The sequence below is a fragment of the Athene cunicularia genome (genome assembly GCF_003259725.1).
Source record: "Athene cunicularia isolate RWA chromosome 2 unlocalized genomic scaffold, athCun1 chr2_part1, whole genome shotgun sequence".
Taxonomy (NCBI): Eukaryota; Metazoa; Chordata; class Aves; order Strigiformes; family Strigidae; genus Athene; species Athene cunicularia.
In genome coordinates, this window is record NW_020799095.1 from 130,547,538 (window position 1) to 130,570,087 (window position 22,550).

A 22,550-nucleotide genomic window follows, 5' to 3' on the forward strand; every position below is an offset into this window, starting at 1 on the left:
GGGTAAAGGGAGTTCTGAAATATTTCCCAGTTCTGTTGTATTTTCAGAAAAGTTTTTCTTTTTCAGTGGTAGCTGTTTAGTTCTGTGAGCATTCAAAATTAAAGCATTATTTTACCTAACTGGATAATCACTTAAAATAGATTATCAATAAAGAATTATCCAAAGGTGTGTCTGACCTAGAATGCCTTAAAGATATTATTGCAAATATTCTGTGATATCTTCAATATTAGTTTTCGGTCTTTGAATCACAGGTTTCTTATCTAACTCTACATTTTAAGCAGGATTTTAGAAATATCAAGTTTATGGATTGAGGCAGATGGGTACCTGTATGAAGGCTGCTGTGTGGAGTCTTGAAGCACCAGTGTAGCAACATGGATTTGTCAGATTTAAGTGACTTTCCCTGTGGGTGAAATGATGTTGTCCTTTAGCACACTGGGAAATTTTTTGCCATATGTAAATCTCCATTACTAAATGATGGTGCTATTTCTGTTTCAGGGTTTAGGAAATGGAGAAGTCTTAATTAGTTTACAGGCAGTTTAAGGATTGAAGTGCTTAGTTACAGGGATTTTAATATTGATCTTAAGGTGAAGACCAGTGACTGTGTTCTTGGCACTGAAATCTGTCTGTGAAAATACTGGAAGTATATGAGGAGATTGTGTTGTGTGTGTTCATACTTGTGGGTTTTGCAGCTTATGTTCTGATGAAGACAATACTGATAAATATTTTGTTGTTGCCCAAGAAGAAAGCAGCTTCTTTAGGGAGTATTTTAATCTGTCAATAACTGCTTTCACCCTTCCATGCATTTACTTTTCCTTTGCGTATCATGGTTGGGAAAAAAAAAAAAAAAAAAGAGAACAGAGATATTTTTTAGGACAGGTGTCTTTTAGTTGTAGAACGGTAGTACAAGAAGCTCAAGACAGTAGAAAATCTGTCCAGTTCACCATACCTTAGAGGCAAGACAAATCTACCATAATCCTGTTGTTATTGCCCTGTTAAATCTTGTGAGTGGGTGGGGATGAAACGATTTCTTAGTATAGTGGTATGTGACTGAAAACTGGTTGACTCAGCTACAAGAAAATAAATAATTATGATAATCAGAATAGAAATTGGAATGCTAAATAAAGTTGAGTTAGGAAAAAAAGAATAGACCTATCCCTCAACACCTTCTTAAAATAAGCTGTCTGAATTACTGTTTTGAAAAAGAAAAAAAATAGTAGCCTGTCAGGGTTTATCTTAGGGCTGCAAGATGTGATCTGCAGACTGTGGTGACATTAAAAACATGAAATAGTGAACACAATAAGGATGTTTGGGGAATTTCATCACAAAGATTTAGTTTTATTACAGAAACAAATGAAAAAATATTTATAACCTGGCATCTACATTTTAGAAAATCTATCTCTTTTTCTCAGTTTTTTCAACTTAAAACACACTCACACCCTTCCCCAAACCACAAAGCAGAAGAACAACAAAAACCCAAACCAAAACAAAAAAGGAAGGAAAAAACCCAACACACAACCCCAGTGTTTCCTCTTCAGATCTTGTGTGCGAGAAAGCACAGTGATTGAAAGAGAACTTGGAAGTTCCTATGCTGCTGTTTTTACTACAACAAAGGACATGAAAGCTCATGCTCCCCCAGTGTTTTGAACGTGAGAAGTAGGACAGATGCCAGCTAGAGCTGGTCTTTGTGGCTTCTCTTATGTTTGGACTGCAAGGAGGAAAGAATTAAGTTTGGTTTTAAATTCAGGTTTCTCAGAAGTGCCATCTCTCTAACCAAGTTCAATACTGACTTTTCCGAATTTCTCACTGAGGGCATTGCTTAAGCAAGGACTGAACACAAATTAGTATCTCTCATGAAAGAAATGAGGTTTCTCTTACGCTTCAATTTGTTTAGTAGCTTTTTTGTGTTAGCCATGTAAAACTTAAATATATGTTTCCTTGAAAATAATTGGACATTTTTTCCTGGATTCCAGTAAGACTTAGGCCTAAATGTTATTTCATTTGGTTAATAACTCCTTGCTTTTATTCATGGATTGATCTTTTTACTGAGTTTGAAATCATTTTGACATGTATGTGACAGTCTTTTACTATATCATGTTGCCAAACCATAGTTTATTGGTACTTAATGCTTTAAATATTGAAATTTTTCTTTCTGAGACCATAACCTAAATATGGGGAGAATTCATGTGGAGTTGCTTCTAGAAGTTTTAGTCATGCCTTATTCATTTCCTATTTCATATTTTGCCGTTCTCTTTTATGATCTTTCTAGAGAATTATTTATTGTTTTTCAGAGATTTGGCGGCACACAGTCCCGATTCTTGTCCTCAGAATTAGTAACATGCCTCTTTTGCTGGTTTCCTATCTTTTCTATTGATCAGTTTAGATTTTGTCTCTTGGTTTTATATTAATCATTGCAAACTCACCTTATTACAAACAGGCTGATAAAAAAATGATAAAAGATTGGTAAAATCACTAATTAGGTAACTTTTTTTAACAGGTCTTAAATGTTTGTTCAGCATTAATAGGCTTGTTAGCAGAAATCCTGGGCTGATCTATAGAGACACAATTGTGACCTGCCTTTGGATATTTGATCCTGTCTGCTTGCACACAGAATGTCACTGAATACCGGAACTTGGAGCAAGCTGTGTAGTTGGGTTATGTACATGGAGAGGGCCAAAGCTATGACTAGAAAAGCTGGGGGGAAAATGTGAATGCCTGCTTTAAAGGGCAGGAGAACCTTTCTTGATGGTGTGATAATTCTGTGTGTGTTTCTAGAACAGAATGGCTCTTTCGGTTTGGAGTTAAGATTAAAGTGCATGAGTGTGCACAAGGTGTAAATTGTCAAGGCATAGTAGATCTTAAGTTAGCCTATTTTTGGGTTCTGCAGTATGGAAAGAACAGATTTTTAGGTGTTTGGTGATGTGTTGTATTCTCTTTGTGGTAGTCTGATTCAACTAAAACAGGTTATGTTTGATCACCAAGTATAAACATGGTTACATATTGGGAAGGAAACACTTGATTTTTACTGCTAATAGTTCTACAATGGGCAAGATGTTTTCAGTGCAAAAAACGCAGGACTAGAAAATTGTCATTTTTGTCCAGAAGCAGCCATAGGTTATATTTAGTGGAGACAGGTATATGTATCTATCTCCATAAAGTCTTTGATTACTGTGTTCCTGTTGAAAATAATAAATTAAGAAAATGTGAGGTGTACTGAAAAACAAACACAATTTGCTCTGTTCTCCATTTTTGACTACAGTGAGCAACAAAGTCAAGTAAGCCATAGTGCTGCTTTTGAAAGTGTGATTCCAGAAGAGCAAGTACAGCATAAATTCTACTTTCTTGTCTTGCACCTTGGAAATAAACCTTTCCCATGCTTCATTCGCAGGATGTTGAACTTGGATAATGTTGCTATTGGCAATGATAGATTTGCTTTCTCTGTTTTCTCTTTGAATTTGTGTTCAGTGTCTTAGTTAAAATCTTGCACAGTTTTTGTCTCGATGCTAAATTTGAGTTAGTATTTGGATGCATGAAGCATTTTTTATCTAGGAGTTTTAACATCTTCCTGCTCAGTCAACCCCTTGAGAAGATGCTACTTCTGAAAAGTTTATAAACATTGAGGAGAGGGAAGGAAGCCCATCTTAGCTCACTTAAACATTTGTTTGTTGAAATACGTATCTAAGGAATATGTTAGCTGTAGGTACAACTGTTGAGACTTTGATTTTATAATAATATTATCATGATGAAAGAGATAATAAAGGAGAATATTTGGGAAGTAACAGGGATGAAAACTACAGATAAAGACATACGTAGAAAACAAGGCTTCTTTCTTCTCTATAAAGCAGCTTGCCAATTTAACAAGTTTTATAAAGTATTGTTCATAATTTCAAAAAAATTTCAGAGACTGAAGAATATGTCCCGTTTCCCTGTATTAAACCTGTTCATTATAAATGGTTCACTAAATGTCTCCAAACATCCTGTGCTTTGAAAAAAAGAGACTTGTAATTTGGCAAGGGGAATCTCCTTAGGTTCAGGTGATTTTTGTTTTTGTGATGAAAGTCTAGTTAGACATTCTAAGTTCCTTACTCTTTATTGTAGTCTCTGTAGAATTTTAATATTTAATAAATGGATTTTCTGAGTATCCCTCAGAATTAATTTTTCTTGCAACTTCTCCTTGATTATTGTGATGTGCTCTGGTTATCAGGTGTTAAAACTGAGAGAAGGGGGATGTTGCCATTTGTCAAAGGAGGTAGAAAAGGAGGCCATGATTAAGTTATATCTTCCTAACGCTTTTCTATTTTCTTGTAAAAGAGTTGAAAACAACTGAGAATGTGATCATCCTATCTCTAAGAGGTGTTCCAGAAAGAAATAGTTTATTACTGCTATCAATTACTTCTTTGTATGCATTAAAGTATAATTGTTACTTGTATGATCATGTATTGAGGGTTTGTGGCTTCCTACAAGGCCAAGCCATTCAGCTTTCCTAGCTTCCCATTTTCATCCCATTGACATCCATGCTGTCTGGGTGAAAACCAGTGCACTGTCTAGTTTGAGCTTTGTTTTACTGACTGTCATGCCTATACTTGACTGGTCATGTAACAGGACAATTATACCCACGTTTTCATGAAGAATGTAGGATATAACTGTCTTAGATAATGCTGCCATATCTTGCTGAAATTCAATGAGTCCAGAAGTTATTTGGTGAGGGAATAGGAGTGAACAGAAATAAATAGGAAGCGTGATCATGTGAAACTTGATTCCTTGTTTCCAAATATGATACTAAACCAAAATTCAACTTATGCATGTAACTAATGGAAAGTTTTTGTCTCAATGCAGAGAGGTTGTTTGGGGTAATGCATCTGAAAGTGGATTACATGATGGAAAATATTTAGTTTTCAAAGCACTTAATCTTCCATGATCAAGTGAGAGAAATGTATTGGACATCACACCTTGTATTCTGAGGCATAATAGAGTTGCTGAAAAATGGAAACAGCAAGAAGCTGGCAGTTTCGAGAAGACTTGAAAGATGGGGGTCAAATTATGAACTCAAATTTGTTTTGCTTTGGCTGCTACTAACAGTATTTTACAATCTTTGTTTTGGAATAGGTAGAAGAAGGGAAAAGCATACTTTTTTTCTTTTTTTTTTTGTTTGTTTTGTTGTTGGTTTTTGTGTTGTGGTTTTGGTTTTTTTTTTTGTTTGTTTGTTTTTTTTTAACACAATGGTCTCTATTTGCTCAAGTTTATAGGAAGTACGAGGAGGCAAAACCAAGACTTGGCCATGCCTACAGATACCCTACCTGCTGTTGACAAATTCTTGCATTGTGTCTGATACCACACCTTAGATCAAAGGGGATTTTCAGCTTTAAAAGGGTCTTACTCTGGACAAGACGGGGAATGAGAGTGTATTGATGAGGCTAAAGTTGGTAGCTGATCTTTCGGACTGAGAACCAATAGGGTGTTGTGTGGCAGGCACACAAATAGCATTCTTTGAGCCTGAAGTGTTCCTTAATCACAGATTAGGAGAAGGCTGGGCATACCTTTAACACATAAACCAGGTTAAATTTTCATAAGTATGCATAGAACATGGAACCTATTTTACATGGCAGCCTGGTTTACTAAATGCCATGTGTTCCTTCATATGCTGCTTTTCTATTCCTACTGCGGGAAATGCTTTATATTCAAAAATTATTTTAAGTTCTTACCAGATCAAAACTTAAATGTGTCAGGAATTCTGCTTACCAAATGATTTTATATGCACTGCCAAATATATTTCGATGTTTAGGAACTCAGATAGCCACAGTGTACTAAGCACAGTTGCCAGGTTTAATCCTAAATCTTCTGTTCCCTTCTTTGGGTTAAGTCTTTGTGAGATTGTGGGAAAAACTAATGACTTCATTCTGTAGAGACTGTAGTAAGTTTCTTTAATGAGTGTAACTATCTTGAAACATGTATCAAAATGCTTTTATTTTAGTTTTTTTTTTTTTTACCTGATATTCTATAATACTTTCCTTGCATAATTATGGGTTTTGGAACAAATTCTATATTACATATGTGGGGAAACAGTTCCATAATTATACTAATGTTTGCATAATTAAAAAGCTGCTTGCCAATTTTAACTGACAAATTCCAAATCACTTTTGCATGAGGGGAGGAAAAAAAACCCACCAACGTAAAAAATGGTAACTTCTGTTGGTTTTTCCTTTCATACTTCTTACAGGTGTTGAAACTATTTATTTCTAAATTGCAAGCAAATTTATGTATATTTTTGATAGGCAGTGCTATACAGAATAGGAGAGCTGGCTTCCACCACCATGCTCTGGGGCTGGTTTGGGGGCTGCCCTCAAGCTCTGCCAATATATCTCTGTCCTGATTTGCAAGATCCCCTGCTGCTGCTGCTGCCGCTGTGGTTCTAGGCAGCTCTTCAGAAGTGACTGCCAGTAGCACCAGTTTCTTCCAACTGGTGCAATAGTTTTCTGGTGTGCACAAATGGGGTCTGAGGAAAGACCACCAAAACTTATTTCCACTTGTGACCTAAGGCAAGGTTTGAACTCCAGTTTCCGTTGAAAAATGGCAAGTGTGCCATTGGCTTTCTGTGCTGTTCACCTGAATGGATTTAACGCTTTACGTTGCTACTGAGTAAGATATTGTTGTCTAAACGTAAGCTGAAAACACTTAGTCATTTTAAGATCCTGAAAGGGTCATAATAAAAACATGAAAGACAGTAGCTGAGGTGGCACTTATAAAGTGAAAACAAAAGTGTATGTATGTGTATATATGCATATTTATTAGTCCAGTTTCTAAGTGGCTTTGTGTGTTTTCCTCACAGTATCTCTATACATTCTATGCATAGCTGTTTGTATTAAAGTGCCCATATACAGCATTCTCTCACTTCCATTTAAAAACTGTGAATCACAACAGAAATGCTATAAGAACATCTAAGGTAGATAATTAAAGTATAATTAAGTTTAAATGTCTTGGTGAAGGAATATAAAAATATTTAAATTCTACAGGCTAGTACATTTGCAGTTTTCTTTTATTAGGTGTGAAATCTAAGAATCCCCTGCCAACTCTTGAGGGTTCAATCCAGAATGTTGAATTGAAGTACTGCGGCACATCATTGGTCAAATGTGCCTCTGGGACCGTGGGATCAATAAAAATTTGTGCCAAAGCCCCAGGTATGTGCAGCTGGACCATGTAAAACTTTATTGCCTGTATAGGAGAATTGGCCTTGCTTTTTACAAGGAGAGTTACTGAAACAAGAATTTACTCATTGTTCCTATGAATCAGAGAGGGTTTTTTTGTATTCTGTTTTGGGTTTTTTTATTATTATTAAGTGTGTCAGGATGATCCAGTCTGGCCCGAGTATAGTCAATTTTTCACTGAATAAAGAAAATAAAGATGGTGGGTTTTTTTCTGCTGGGACAAATATTCCTCTAAAAGCACTAAAGAAACTGGATTAACTCTGCATTTTCATATTACACAGAATATTTGCATTTTATTTTATTTGTAGCATGATTTTGATTTATTCTGCTGTTAATTGTTTAATGTCTCATTTTCCATTAATGCTACAAGTATGTATTTTGCATGTGAAGTTTTTGAGGGCTCTGTGATAAACAGTTTTTGAATTTCCATAACAGAATTTTTCTTGAAGAGCATGCAGGAACTTTTCCAATCAATGTCTATGATCCCTTCATAGATAAAGGCAGCTAATGTCAAGAACATTAAAAATGCAGTTCTAAATTGTGTGTAGAACTAAGTTGAGTTCATGGTGATTTTTAAAGATACTGTTTTGTAAAGATGGGATGGAAATTACTATTTTGAAGAGAATTGATTACTTTATTTGAAAACCTATTGGATGTAAAGACATTTACAAGATAACATTAAGGAAGTTGTTTAATAGTTTATATGAGATTGCTCTTTCTATTTCCTCTTTTAATTCTGTACTTACAATGTTAATAGCTGTTCTCTCTGGACTAGTGAATGTTTATGTGTTGAAAATTTATCTTGTTACAGTAAAAGCTGTAAAGAGCCTAATCTTTATCTTAGGTGATGGTGGAAAAGAGAAGCTGATTCCTTTAATTCAAGGCCCTTCTGACACCAGAGACTTACACAGCAGTAAATGGCTCAATGAGAGTAGAAAGCCAGAATCGCTCTTCGCTCCAGATTTGGTAGCCTTTACAGTCCAAATTCCCCAGTATATGGACTACTGCCATAATTCTGGTAAGTGCAAAACTCTTGTTAAGATGGTATTGCATTAATTTTTCCTATCCAATATAACTTTGAAAAGAGGGGCTTGATATAGTGTGCCAAATGCCAAAGTATTTTTTTCACATACTGCGTACATTACACTTTACCTTAGCTCACTGTGAACACAAAAACTAAAAGCTGCATTTTCATGTATGTGTTCTTCAATAAGAAATGCTTCACTGACATCGGTTGCCTTTTAGATTTTTTTTTAATACAAAATCTTTTGTAAATTGTGTTTTGGGGGCAGAATCCATGTTGAAAAAGTTTTATCCTTTCTTCCCTTTATCTGTTGCCTTGAGCTTCTTATACAGAAGTTGACCTACTGAATTCAAAATGGTTCATCTAAATTTGCAGCATAATTTGTAATTAAATTAAAAATTTATCATAACATTTGTTAATAATAAAAGATTATTTTTAAAATGCTACAGAGCACACATTTGATGTCATTAAACTTCGTGTTGTGGTGCATTTAGATAAGAAACAATATTTTCAAAGAGGTGCTTGGATAAATTTAAAGGTGGTGTTGACTTTCTGGGCGTAAATACTCTTAACTAACATTCTTATGGTTTCTGTGGGCTTTAAAGAAAACACTGGTCTGTTTTAAGCAACACTGACAATTTTGAAATATATCTAGTTTAAAATAACTATAATCTAGTTTGTGAAATACACATGGATCTAGGTTTTGCTGTCAGTGTGGTGCATTTTAGAAACCATGCTTTTGTATTTTTTTTTAAAGTTTATCCTGTTGCAATGTTAAGAGTAGAACCAAATAGGGGGGGGAAATAACCCCCCAAAAAAATCAAGTTTAAAGAAAGCAAAAGAAATAGCTGACCCCGATATTATGAAACACAAACATAAACTGAAAAGTCTTTTTTTCTCTAATTTTTTCAATGTGCAATGGTTGTTGAAAGTCATTAGTCTGTAAAGTAACAGTGAATTTATTACCATCTTTGTAATTTTTATGTCCATATGTAAGCAGCATTTGATTCTTAATGCAAAGTAAATATTTGTAAGCACTGTGCACTCCAGCAGTTGTTAGGTTAATTTTTTCAGTAACTGTACTTGTATGTTTCTTGGAGAGCATCATGTTGGAGATGCTTATGGCAGTGTTTTTATAACAATTATCTGAAGTTCCTGCCCCTAAAACGTTGTGAAAAGCAATTAATGATTTAACAGTCTCTGAATTATTCAGTTTTTTGTTTTTAAAAAAAGTGAAAATCTGTTCCACCTGTTGTCTCACTTAAGTAGCTTTTAAATGTTCACAATAATAAATACTGCTGTACAACAGTACTACTATTATTAGTGCATTTTCTGTGCTTTTTAAGGATCTTTTCAGTTTAATTTTCTGATTTTTGTCAGACTATTAATATAATTCTGATTTTTGTCTAAGAATATTGATATAATTTTGTCTTAGATTATTAATTAATTACTTGTACTATAGTATTATTGCTTTTGTTACAGGTCACAGTGATCATATACATTTTAGCTCATCAGTATTACGGATAGTCCAATGCGATAGTAGAGAGTACTTGATAGGTTGTGACAGGAGATGCCTACAAGAATTAAGGCACCGACAGATGAAGTGCTGGCCAAACTCATATGCAGGGGCTTTGAGAGGCATAAAATTGGTTTGTAATAGAGAATTGTCAATGCTACCTATTTTGTAGAGGAATGGAGATACATTTCAAATGCTAAGATTTTAGAATTAAAAATTTAGTGGACATTTCTCTCACACACACACACAAACACACCCCCTGCCCAGTGCCTCAGGAAGTTTTACTGAACCACAGAATGGTTTGAGTTGGAAGGGACCTTAAAGATCATCTAGTTCCACCCTCTTGCCATGGGCAGGGACACCTTCCACCAGACCAGGTTGCTCAAAGCCCCGTCCAACCTGGTCTTGAACACTGCCAGGGAGGGGGCAGCCACACTTCTCTGGGCAACCTGTGCCAGTGTCTCACCACCCTCACAGTGAAGAATTTCTTCCTAATATCTAATCTAAATCTACTCTTTCAGTTTAATACAGTGATCCCCCCTCCTATCACTACGCTCCCTGATAAAGAGTCCCTCCCCATCTTTCCTGTAGCCCCTTTAAGTACTGGAAGGCCACTATAAGGTCTCCCTGGAGCCTTCTCTTCTCCAGGCTGAACAACCTCAACTCTCTAAGCCTGTCCTCGTAAGGGAGATGCCCCAATCACCGTATCATCTTCATGGCCTCCTCTGGACTCTCTCCAACAGGTCCATGCCCTTATGATGGGGCCCCAGAGGTGGACACAGCACTGCAGGTGGGTCTCACGAGAGTGGAGTAGAGGGGAAGAATCACCTCTCTTGACCTGCTGGTCCCAGTTCTTTAGATGCAGCCCAGGATACAGTTGGCTTTCTGGGCTGCAAATATACATTACTGGGTCGTGATGAGCTTCTCATCAACCAGCATCCACCCAGATCCTTCTCCTCGAGGCTCCTCAATCCACTCATCGCCCAGCCTGTATTTGTGCTTGGGATTGCCCTGACCCATGTGCAGGACCTTGCACTTGGCCTTGTTGAATTTTATGAGATTTGCACAGGCCCACCTCAAGCCTGTCAAGGTCCCTCTGGATGGCACATCCCTTCCCTCCAGCATGTTGACTGCACCACACAGCTTGATGTCACTGGCAAACCTGCTGAGGGTGCACTCAATCCCACTGTGTATGTCATCAACAAAGATGTTAAACAGTGCCAGTCTCCACACCAACCCCTGAGGAACGCCACTTGTGACTGGTCTGCACTTGGATGTTGAACTGACAACTCTGAGTGTGACGATCCAGCCAATTCCTTATCCACTGAGTGGTCCATCCGTCAAATCCATGTGTCTCCAATTTAGAGACAAGGATGTTGGGCAGGATAGTGATAAATGTTTTGCACAAGCCGAGGTTGATTGATTGATTCTGTGTACTCAGTGGTAGTCAGAAATCCTGCATGCTCAGACTCTAGCTTGGCTTCTTAATCTGTAAGGTGGCACTTGTGACTGATGACAGATGAGAGGGAAAAGCTTCCTGATGTGTTAAATCTTTGGTCCCGGTAGACATGAAGAATAGTGTACTGCAAATAGTTTTTTTTGTTTTTTTTTTTTTAAATATAAATTAAACTAGGAAACAAATTATCTCAGGTTCTATACAAAGGATGAGGGAGTTAATTAAAGCCTTTGCTTTCACATCCTTGCTGAAGCAATCGAGGCAGTTTAATACAGGAGATAGGGCTATCCTTTTCATTACGACTATGGAAACTACATGGAGAGAAAACATGAAGTGATTTGAGAGCATACAAATGCTTTTGCTGTCAGTTGCGGTCTCTTCTGGGAATTAAGCTATACTGGATAATTTGATAGCAAATTCAGTTTATGTGTCAGGGGAATAAAAGGGTTGTTTAAATCTGTACTACTGGAGATGATTGTGCAGTACTGAAGTTGTGCTGTTTAAGCAATTTATTCTAATAATATTAGAGATGATGTTCTGGAATAGGAATTTGGACTACAGAGTAGAGTGAAGAGAGTAGTGCAACCTCTCTTAGAAAGAATGCAGTCTCAGTAGAAAGAATGAAAAAAGCTGTCCAGGAGAGATGAGAAAAATAATCTAGAATTGTTCAGTGTTACCTGATTTCTGGAGATAAAGCCATGGTTGGCAAAGTCTGTTAACTCTATAAAGTATACACAGAAATAGCTGTATAGCTGATACTCTCCAAATACACACATGATTTCTTAGAAGAGCTAAGGGGGGCAGCAATTCTAATTTGGTGGGATTACATATAAGTTAACTCAGTTTACTTCTCCTGTATACAAGGATTTTAGAAAACTTTGCAGATTCAGTGTCAGAGGAGCTACTGGTCATAATGTGTGGTGCGGCAGGGGTGCATTGGAGTTGTACAAAGCTGAAGAGCTGCAAGTTAGTTACCTAATTTTGTGTGTGTTTGTGTGTATAAAATCAAGAGAAGCAATTGCAGGGTGACTTCTGGGTACTCTGGAAGAATCTTGGAATACAATACAGTGCCTATGCAAGTGACTTCTAAAATTTTTTGCTTATATAAAAATTAATGAAGAATGAGTAACTAATTAATTCATTATGCATCTGTAAAGTTGAATGTAAAACAACTTAGTCTAAGATGAAAGCAGTTTTTTGGATATAAAATGCCAAGGAGGAGGTTGTGTGAATAACATGAGATTCTTGAATAAATCAGGGTGTATTTACCTGGAGAACAGGGAGGGGACCTTTTTTCCCCCTCTCTTATCAAGTCAGCAACTGTCTACTGTCTTGTACCACTTGAATTATATGGTCCCAGGTGACCAGGATGGTTGTGCAGCTTCCTCTTACTGCTTGCTGTGTGTGACCCTGCGAAGATTGAGGTTGTACAATTTGAGTGATAAAGCATTTTACACTGGTATTTTATTTCTTGCTATTTCACTTGTTGCTGCTGAAAGTAAGGGAAAAAAAATACGGTTCTAGTAATACCATAGTGCATTGAGTATAACCAACAAAGGAAAAAACCTCTATAAAATGTCATTCCAAAAAGGGCAACATTAAAGTGTATGGTATGTAGCATATACAGGCAGAGGAAGTATTGCGTATAACAAGTGCCTATAGTGATGATTACTTCGCAAGTGTGTTTTACTGTTTGGTGCACAGTGTCACACGCACAGTGGAAAACCAATCCACCTATGACAGAGGAGGTTTTTAGGGACAAAGAATATAAATATGATTTTGTTTAGTACTTAGATACAAGTTTGCATGCTGGTACTTTTAATTTTGGATACTTGTATGAAGAACTGCCCTAGGTATCTCTGTGCATAGTTGTAAAAATCAGTGGATGTGGTCCCTAGTCTTTATCTAAACTGCAGCATATAAAATAAATACAAGAGAGGAGATATTCCATTACCACAGAGCTTGGGAAGGTCTTACTGCTTCTCTGAAATAACTCTGCCTTTATTAACCCTCATAGCAAGCTGCAGACCTTGTTTGTTTCACCTGGCCTTTGAGAGAAATAGGGAGATTTCAAAATGAATGCTGGCGTTAGTATTTAATTATGAGCAGCTGTTGAATAGATGAGGTGAGCTGATTAAGCTCTATTTGGTTTGCCATATTGCATAATTGGGAGTGCGTGCACAGCTGCTGTATGGAGAGCTTTACTACATATAAATCAAGAGGAACTAAAATAAAAAATACAATTAATAAAGTTTTCTTTGAGATCAGCTTAAATATTCAGTAATGCAGTGCTGAAAAAATGGTGTAAACAAAGGTACCTGTATTAATAACATGCTCATATTGGTAAATTGATACACTCAGTGGAGCAAAGTAAGAGTGAGAGGGCTTCCCTAGTTTGTGGAAGATGCATGAAGGCTGAAGAGCAAATTTTCAACCTTGTAAAAGTTGGTATTTCTCATTCAAGTGATATTTTTCTTAAACTTCAATAGATCTTTGTTTTGTTTTCTCCTCTGTCAATATTTTGTAAGTTTAGAGAAGATCACTCCATTCTCTCTCCCTGTCCCACAAAGGAAAAAAAAAAAGTGAAGTAAAAATTTTTTTAAGTCTGAAGAAATCATATCTTCAAACATGAAAAAAGTGCCATAAGTGTTGTACCAGCAGCAACATTTTTTTTAATATGATAAAGCAGTTGATTTTTATCTGTTATAACTTATTTGAAAGGAGGTGAGAGATTTTACATATGTTTGTTTTTATGCATACACACCTATATATGCCCCCAACTCACCCTTTCTTGCAGTTAAAAAAAGGCTGTCCTTGACATATTTAATTTTGACTGCTTAGACTGGGGATACTGCAAAGTCTGGATTTTAAAGCTGGAACAACATTTTTTTTCTAAGTTATCAGCTCTTATTTAAATGAGTGCTTGTGCGAGTAAAGAAGAAAACCCCAAACTTGTAAAAGATAATTCATAAACTAATTTTAAGTATTTTGGAAAGATTTGACACAACGATTGAGTAAAAATGCTTAATATATAGGAGTAATTAAAGACAATTCACATTTGTTGTTGGGGCATAAATGTGTAAAAATTATACCCATCTATCTTATTACATTTCCTTTTCTCTCCCTGAGGATTTCACCATGTACTTTATCTGTAATTGTTGCCAGTTTTCTATCAAGTTCCCACTGGGCTTCTGGTGCAAAAAATCTTATCCTCTCGATGACAGAGCTTGCCTGAATGATTTCATGCTCCTAGCATTTTTGTTCACGGGAATTAGGGGCAGAATGTAACTGCAGCTGAACATAGCATCTATTTTTGTAATTTTGAAGTTTAGACTCTGTTATTGGAACTAAATGAAGAGATGCAGGTGTTCTCCAGTTCAAGTCCTTTGGGATTATTTGATGGTAGATGCTTGAAAAGAAAATGCATGTGTTTCCAGAGTCAAACAGCAGCTGTGGACAAGGATTTATGTTTTTCTCAGAACTTTGGGATTTCAAAATGTTACATTTAATCACATGCACAGAAAGGAGAGCAAATGTTAAAGATGTTACATATAAAACTAGGGGACTGATCTTTTTACCATACCAACTAGTTGTGGGAATAGAGGAACAAAGTGATCTTTAATCTTAATATGCACAATTTCAAAAGGATTATGATAGTTGCCAGGACTCTGCTCTTTTGAGAACTGTGCTCTTGCAGTGCACAACATTTATATCCTCTTAATTACTTTTAAAATCTGGCTTATTCTCATATTTTACCTTGGAAAAATATGAATGCTTATAGTATGTTACTGAAAACACAGTATTTGTCTAGTTTTATGTTGTGGAATAGGGTGAATTTAAATTCAGATAAGTATACATTTTTAGAATAATTTTTCTAGTAATGTCCTGTATTTTTCAAAATCAGATTAATAATAGCAGTTCAACTGCCTGAACTGCAAGGCTAAATTTAGAAGTTTTCTGAGTTACAGAACTTGTGGGAAGAAGTATTTTGTGGTAATGCAATTTCTCCCTCCCATTTTCTCTGTCTTACAATTCTGAAATTATAGGAAATAAAATGTTTGGCATCTTTTAATTTTACCAGAAGTTCAAGTGGGGGCAGCAGGTGGTGGTACTACCAAGCAGTTCAGGATGGGAGGATGGTGTGGGGAAGAGCAAGTTGGTAACAGAGGTATTGATGAACTTGCATTTACCAATCTGAGAAAGTAAAAGCCTCTTTTAAAATGCATTTAACTTTGTATATTTACGAGCTTGTGTATGCTCCATCTTCCCTCATTACCCTCACAGCTCAATATGTCATATATTACAGCCAGGTTAAGTATCAGATATTTTTCTAACCTGAATCACCTCTGTATCTATTGTCTTACAAAGATCCAATGCTTATTACTTTTTCAGAGAGGGAAGTAAACCTTGTCCTCAAGCACAGTCTGTTACTCTACTGGCTCCAATTATAAATTTCATGTCCATGGGAGCAGCATCAGGGAGGGACATACTATACTATGCTAACTAGATTAACATTATTTCCAGTGGGTTGTGTAACTCTGGCAAGTGGCAGTAAATTTTGAGTTGAGATGTACTGTTCAGCTGCACTGTGGAAGTCAACACAGTAATATCTTTAGCCAAAGAAGTGCTTTTGCCTTTTTCCAATTTCCTTTTCTTAAAAGTATGACTTAAGAGTTTGATAATACGGCAAAATAAGAACAAAACTTGGGCAACAAAGATGGGGACTCAACTCCAAATAGCAGGAGCCTGAGACACTGCAATAGTAAATTTGTGGAGTGAGGGAATTGGAAAGCCTGATTCTCCTCTGGGTTTATACCCTTTTCTTTAGAAACTCATTGCTTGACTTTCTCTTTTCTTAGCATTCCATCTATAGATAATGTAGTTGATCTTGTAGTTCTTGGGATAGGAATTTGTGCTTCAGTATTAGCAACTGAAGATTTGATCTCAAGTGGTAATATGGGGTATGCAGGTCTTAAAGAGCATAAAGGAAATCTCCCTACCTTCTTCTTAAACCGCATATAACCTAGAAAATTCTGTAAAAGTAGCTAAAAAAAAAGTTGTTAACAAAGCCTTTTTTTCTTTTTTTTAAAAACCTCATTAAATGTGTAAAAGTTAGGGAATGGCAGATACAAGATTATTTCTGCTACCTTTATTTTTTATGCATAGGATATTCCATATAATTCCACAGGATTTCTGTTCACTTTACAACCTGGTGGTATCAAATTGTTTCATATGGCCACCAAAGTCATATTTAACACTTCTAGTATTAAAAAAAAAAAAAAAAAAAAAAAATGACAACCTCTGTTTCCATAACAGTATAGGGTAATGTATCTGTGATTCATATATTTATGGAAATGCATTCACCTTTTCAACTTGTGGCATCTGGAAAAGCATTGTTCAGCAAGGTGACTAGATACTGATGGTGCAGAGTTTTGGAAATGTGACAGACATAGGCTCTCAGCAATTGCTGTCACATAGCTTTGGACATTGAAATCTGTTTTTAATTGAGAAAATATATGCTGTCCAACATGTTGGGATAGCTCCTACTCATTTTGAAAAAATGTCATGGGATCTTTAACTTCCATTTGGATGCTTCCCAGACGTGGGCATAAGGGACTGTAACTGTTTACTTTCAAGTGGTGTTTAAACTGTTTCCAGGTTTTATAATTGAATTATATTGTGCTCTCTACTGCTTTGGTGATGTAAATGATTCATATAACATGACTATTTTTTTGTAATGAAATTCTAAATAGATACCGCTGAAAATCAGTAGACATTTGGTCATAAAATATAAATGCATTTTGGCTAGGTCAATTTTTGGTTTTCAACTTTTAGTAACAAGTGATTAAATAGCATCTTACTAAATAGAAATTTAGCACATTTGATGAAAACCAGCATTAAATGAAGTAGCTCCATTATTTTTAATGCAGAAATTAAGTTCTAAATATTTATTTGTTTCTAAATCTAAAATTTTGTCTCAGTCATTTTCATGGTTCAACTTTGTAATAGGTTAAAAGAAGCTACAGGTCACTCCCAAGATTCCAATGTTCTGTTTATAATACACACAAATTTACTAACAGTCTCATTTGTGGTTTAGGATGCAATCTTAAATACACAGAATGGATATTCAACCACATTGTCCCCTGCTACCCAAACATTAGTGTTGTGAAGCTCCCACAGAAGTTCCTTTCCAGGATATTACAAATAGCCATTTGTGGTCACAAAATAAAGTTGTGGCATTACCAGTTGACTGAATAGGTAATGTAGAAAGCAACAGTTTGGAGCTAGGGTTAGACAATGCAGATTAGAATCTTAGCAGTGATTTGGTTTTTTTTGATTCCACTTGATAATCCCAGTGATGAGCCCCAAGCTAAAACATATTCCTACAGCTGAACAAGCTGAAAATTATTTTGGACAAATTATCTTTAAGGTGTCCAACTTTGGAACATTTAAATTAGTTTAATTTTCTTCATGTGCTGTGAAGCTTCTCAAACAATCTCTTTATCAAAAATCTGCAAACCATACTCACTTTTGACCTTTAGACCATTAAGTAACTTCTGTGCTGTATGAGCTGATTTCATTTTCCTTGTACCTGTGCACTGAAAGAGAACTAAGCAAGGTACTCATGTATGTACTTATTGTGTAAGGTGGCAGATATACTTAAGATTGATATGAGGAAAACAGTGCACCGTGTAACTTTCCAGTGCTGTTTAATAGCTAAAATTAGCCTACTTATATAGTGTGAGCATTTAATGTTGAGTATCTCTACAGAACAGATTTCTAAGTATAGCAATTTCAAACACAAATATTGTATGCTTGATGTATCCTGACATTCTCAGTATCACATGGAGTACTAAATCTATTTGAAAAATGCAGTGCTAGGCTGATAGTGGATATATAGTGTAATTAAATAGCTAACTATTTTTAATTCTTAATTTTAATCTGATTTACACTCTTTCACAGAGGAAAAGACATTTTGAAGAAGAAAAAACAATATGTTTTTCTGAAAAGGAAGATTCTAGGTGCTGCCCTAATCTTGCAGCTGGTTCAGTTAAGATAGAAACATTTGCTGGAGTGAAGTAATTCACTGGTGCCCCGAGTCCTGAGTTCCCATTCAAACAATTCTGCTGCTAATTGTTGATACTGAGCTCCACTTACAGAACAGCAAATTAATGCAAAATCTGGTGTTCCTAAGTGTTTTCCTAATTGCTGATGTACTTTCAAGATAAAATAGGTGTATCTGAAAAAAACCCCAAACTAGTTGTGATTTTTCCCCAAGAGATTTAGAAAATTGATGCTTTGTAAACAGAACAGCCAGTCATTTTGGAGTTGTACTGTCTGACCTTAATGAGAATGTTGCATGGTTATGCATGCAGGAATGAGTGCCCTGACAATCAGGACTGAAGGGATAGGGAGTCCTGAACAAGCATATCATCTCTTAGAGTTGGCACAGTAAGAGTATGCCTACATCTGCCACCTCTTGCACTTTTAGCCCATGTACATCATCTGTCACTGTACAGCTTCTTGGGCTATATGCCTGGGATTGGTGCCAAGCTGGAGAAGTAGCTTTGACTATGCTGCTTCATGTCCAGAAATCATAGAAATAAAGCCCACTGCCTGTGGGAAGGTGGATATGAAAGGAGTCAGACCAGTCAGTTTCAGCTGTATCTTTTTGAATTTCAGTGTTGATAACAAACTGTCATGCCCGAGAAAAAAAAAAAAGACCATGTTTTAATAATATGATACAAACCATATATGAAAACAAAGTATAATATGAAAATTAATGTTAGCTATCAGAATAATAAGGTGAATAAATCAGAAGCTGACTGCCCCTTCCCATTTCCCTCTGTGTTCAGAAGTGCCTATGCTTGTTTTATTTCTGGAATAAAACTACTTAAATCGTAAAAAACATTACTTAAATGCAATATAAAGTATAATAATAGAACTGGTTATCATAAGGATTTTTTTCCCCCCCAAAAAAAGGAGAAAATAATGGACATTTTATAAATAGAAACAATTCTCTTTGGAAAAATAAGATATGATTGAATCTAATGAAGCTTTAAATAGTGTTTGGCTCAACATTGATGAGCAGGGTTATGGAGCACATGTGATGGATCATCACCTCTGAAATAGTATTCTGTTTTGTATTTGTCCATGGCATAGAGGATAATCAGTCAGATGCAATTAATCATCTTTTAAATAAACTGGGCATCTCTTCCTTACTAGACTTTGAATAAATTATATATACAGTATATTTTTCATATTTAGTGTAACTATGTTCATGTTCGGTTAACTAGTCAATGCAAATAAATTAACAAAGGGAGACTATGAATTCTCCCTCTAATTTTGAGCTCTTTTATAATGTCCCTGCTTGTGACAGAAGAAAGAAGAATTCAGTATTGAGAAAATCTTCCCTCTAGGTTGTGACTTGAAAATTCATAGAAGAAAATGAAAGATGTTCAATATGTCTTTGTAATATTTGAAAGATATTTTAGCCCAAGCCCTAGATTAATATTTTTCAGACATTAAAATTATTGCAAAATAGTTGTTTTGTACGTATTTCATAATAGATTTGTTATTAAAGTGTGTTTAAGCTGTTTGGAAAACTTGACAGATACGAAGTAATTTTCACTATAATGCAGTTTTCTGAAAACAGTTCTGTGTGTATTTTAAAGTGCACGTATCAGTCCTTTAAGCAGTTGCATATCTAAACTAATGAAATAGAAGTTTAGTGCGGATCATAATCAGTTGATAAAATTGTTTTTAATTAAAAACCAGGAAATCAGGTATATTTGTATTTGGAGTTTTGAAAAGAGGTGTCATAAAAATATAATAATGATCTTCATAACACTAATATTTAGTGTAAAGACTTTTATAATAATTTGAAGCCAATAATACTTCTTTTTCTTCACTGGTAACATAACACAGAATAAGTATAAGCCTGTGAAAGGGATGACTTAACACAACTGTTGATGCACTTTGAGTGAAACATCTTTATCAAGTTAATACAAGAAGCAGTCATGCCCTACTTGAATTACTCATTTATAATGACTGAGCAGCAGCCTGGATGTGGACTTTGAAATCCTGGGAAAATAAGATGCATGCATGCATTCAAATGTCTAAAGTCTTTACTTTAGAGCAGCTGTAAAATGTTGAAGTGAGACGTCAGCTACTAGCTCTTGTCTACATTTTTAGTCTGAAGGAAGATGTGATCATTTAATTGCTAACCATGGTTAGTATTATTTTAATCATTGCATCCTTAGTTTAAGACCTTCTATTTTTAAGAGCCATTTGAACATTTAGGAGCTAAGAATCAGAATATTGATCTGCTTTTTGCACACTTTTAATGCATAGATTATTCCAACTTTAAGACCTTTTTTATTTTGTTATAATGCATAGATTTTTCTCTAACTTTTATTGTGCTTGTAATGAGGCAGTTGTAATCGTATAGACTTGTAAAATATCAAAATAACACCCGTATGAGTAACAATTTCAAAAATATACCTGCATGCTCACTAAGGACATAGCTGCTAAAAGCCATGTATTAAAACGATGTGTGTTTCTTTGCACTGTTGGGATGTTGCAGCTTGCAGAGTCTTTTGCAGATGACTGTATTTGCCAGGTTCCTTATCTTCACAGCTTGATAACATGTTTCCTTTGAAAAGATAGACATGTAGTAACTGTTCAACTTGAATTTTTCTTCAAATACTTGCACAGTACCAAAGAGTGTGCATCCCATTACACTTGGATCATATTTTTTTGATAAGAAGTGCCAGATGCTGTGTCTCAAGTATCCTCACACTTCCCAGGTCAACAGTACAGAAGTAACCACTCTTCTTTTACTGCAGGAGTTGTACAAGCTGCTGTGACATGAGGTAAGTGAGAGCAGGAACACCCACTTTTTCTTGTTGGAGTATCTGTAAGGGCAGTGTGAACTTTGTGTTGCACTTTGGAGGCAGACACCAATGTGCATATTGTATCTATCCAGGGATACTCATAATCATCTTACAGCAGTTGATGAGGCTGCAAGGCTGCTTACTTAAGGACCATTCAGGAATTGGTCAAGTAGTTTTTTCTTTCTTCTTTCTGTTACAAGTAGAATTAAGATTCCTTCTACTTAATTTCAGTCTGTTTCCTGGAACAGGGCATCTCTAACATGCACCATACAAACTTGTTTTTTTCCTCTGTAAAATTGCTATCTTAAAATCATAATGGAAGGAGCAGGTGTTTTCTACACAATGGCAGCAAATTAAGCCACAAACTCGGAGATTGTGTCTTCCTTCCTGTTAATGGAAAAACTGAGAGGCAAGAATAATCCACTTTGAAGGTTAAAATTCACCTTGATAGTTAAAATCTTCACTAACATTCATCCAAGGCAGCACTACTAGAGGTATTGGAGATATCTCTTGGACATTACTTTTTGCACAGGAGTTAGCAGGGCTCATTGAAAGAGCTTTAAACTAGATTTGAAGGGGGAAAGGGATAAACCCAAGCTTGCTAGAGATAAGCTTGGCAGCAGCATGTCAATGTTTAAGGGATGGTGGCAGGATCCTTCAGTCTGCCATCTTAGTGGGGATAGACGATGACGCTCCATGTGGCAGCAAAGACACAAGGGTCATTGATGTGTTAGAAACCACGGAAGTACATGAGAATGGTTGGTATTGTAGGAATTAGGGCTTCATACCCAGTAAAGGTAGTGAGAACATTAGCCCAGCTGAAGTGCATCTATACCAGTGCACACAGCATGGGCAACAAACAGCAGGAGCTGGTAGCCATTTTGCAGCAGGGAAACTATGACATAGTTGCTATCTTGGAAACTTGGTGGGATGAGTTCCATAACTGGAGTGCTGCAATGGATGGCTGTAAACTCTTCAGAATGGATAGGCAAGGAAGGAGAGGCAGTGGGGTAGCCCTCTATGTTAGGGAGTGTTTTGACTGTCTAGAGCTTAATGATGGTGAAGATAGGGTTGAGTGTTTATGGGTAGGAGTCTGGGGAAAGGCCAACAAGGCAGATACCATGGTGGGAGTCTGTTACAGACCACCCAACAGGGATGACGAGGCAGATTAAATATTCTGTAAGCAGCTGGAAGAAGTCTCACAGTTGCTAGCCCTTGTTCTCATGGGGGACTTCAATTTACCAGATGTCTGCTAAAAATACAATAGAGCAGAGAGGAAGCAGTGTAGGAGGTTACTGGAGTGTGTGGAAGATAACTTCCTGATATACCTGGTCAGTGAACCAACTAGAGAAGGTGCCCTGCTGGACTTGTTGTTTGTAAACAGAAAAGGACTTGTGGGTGATGTGATGGTTTGAGGCCATCTTGGGCACAGCAATCATGAAAATGACAGAGTTTTCAA

At 36.1% G+C, this 22,550-nt stretch overlaps 1 protein-coding gene across 1 annotated transcript in view; it reads left to right on the forward strand.

The window, feature by feature from the left end:
- The window catches only part of VPS13B (vacuolar protein sorting 13 homolog B), a 477,299-nt gene that overhangs the window by 145,035 nt on the left and 309,714 nt on the right, over positions 1–22,550 (forward strand). The window contains 2 exon segments of the mRNA XM_026841594.1: positions 7,038–7,172; positions 8,044–8,217. Coding sequence (XP_026697395.1) covers positions 7,038–7,172; positions 8,044–8,217 — 309 coding nt within the window.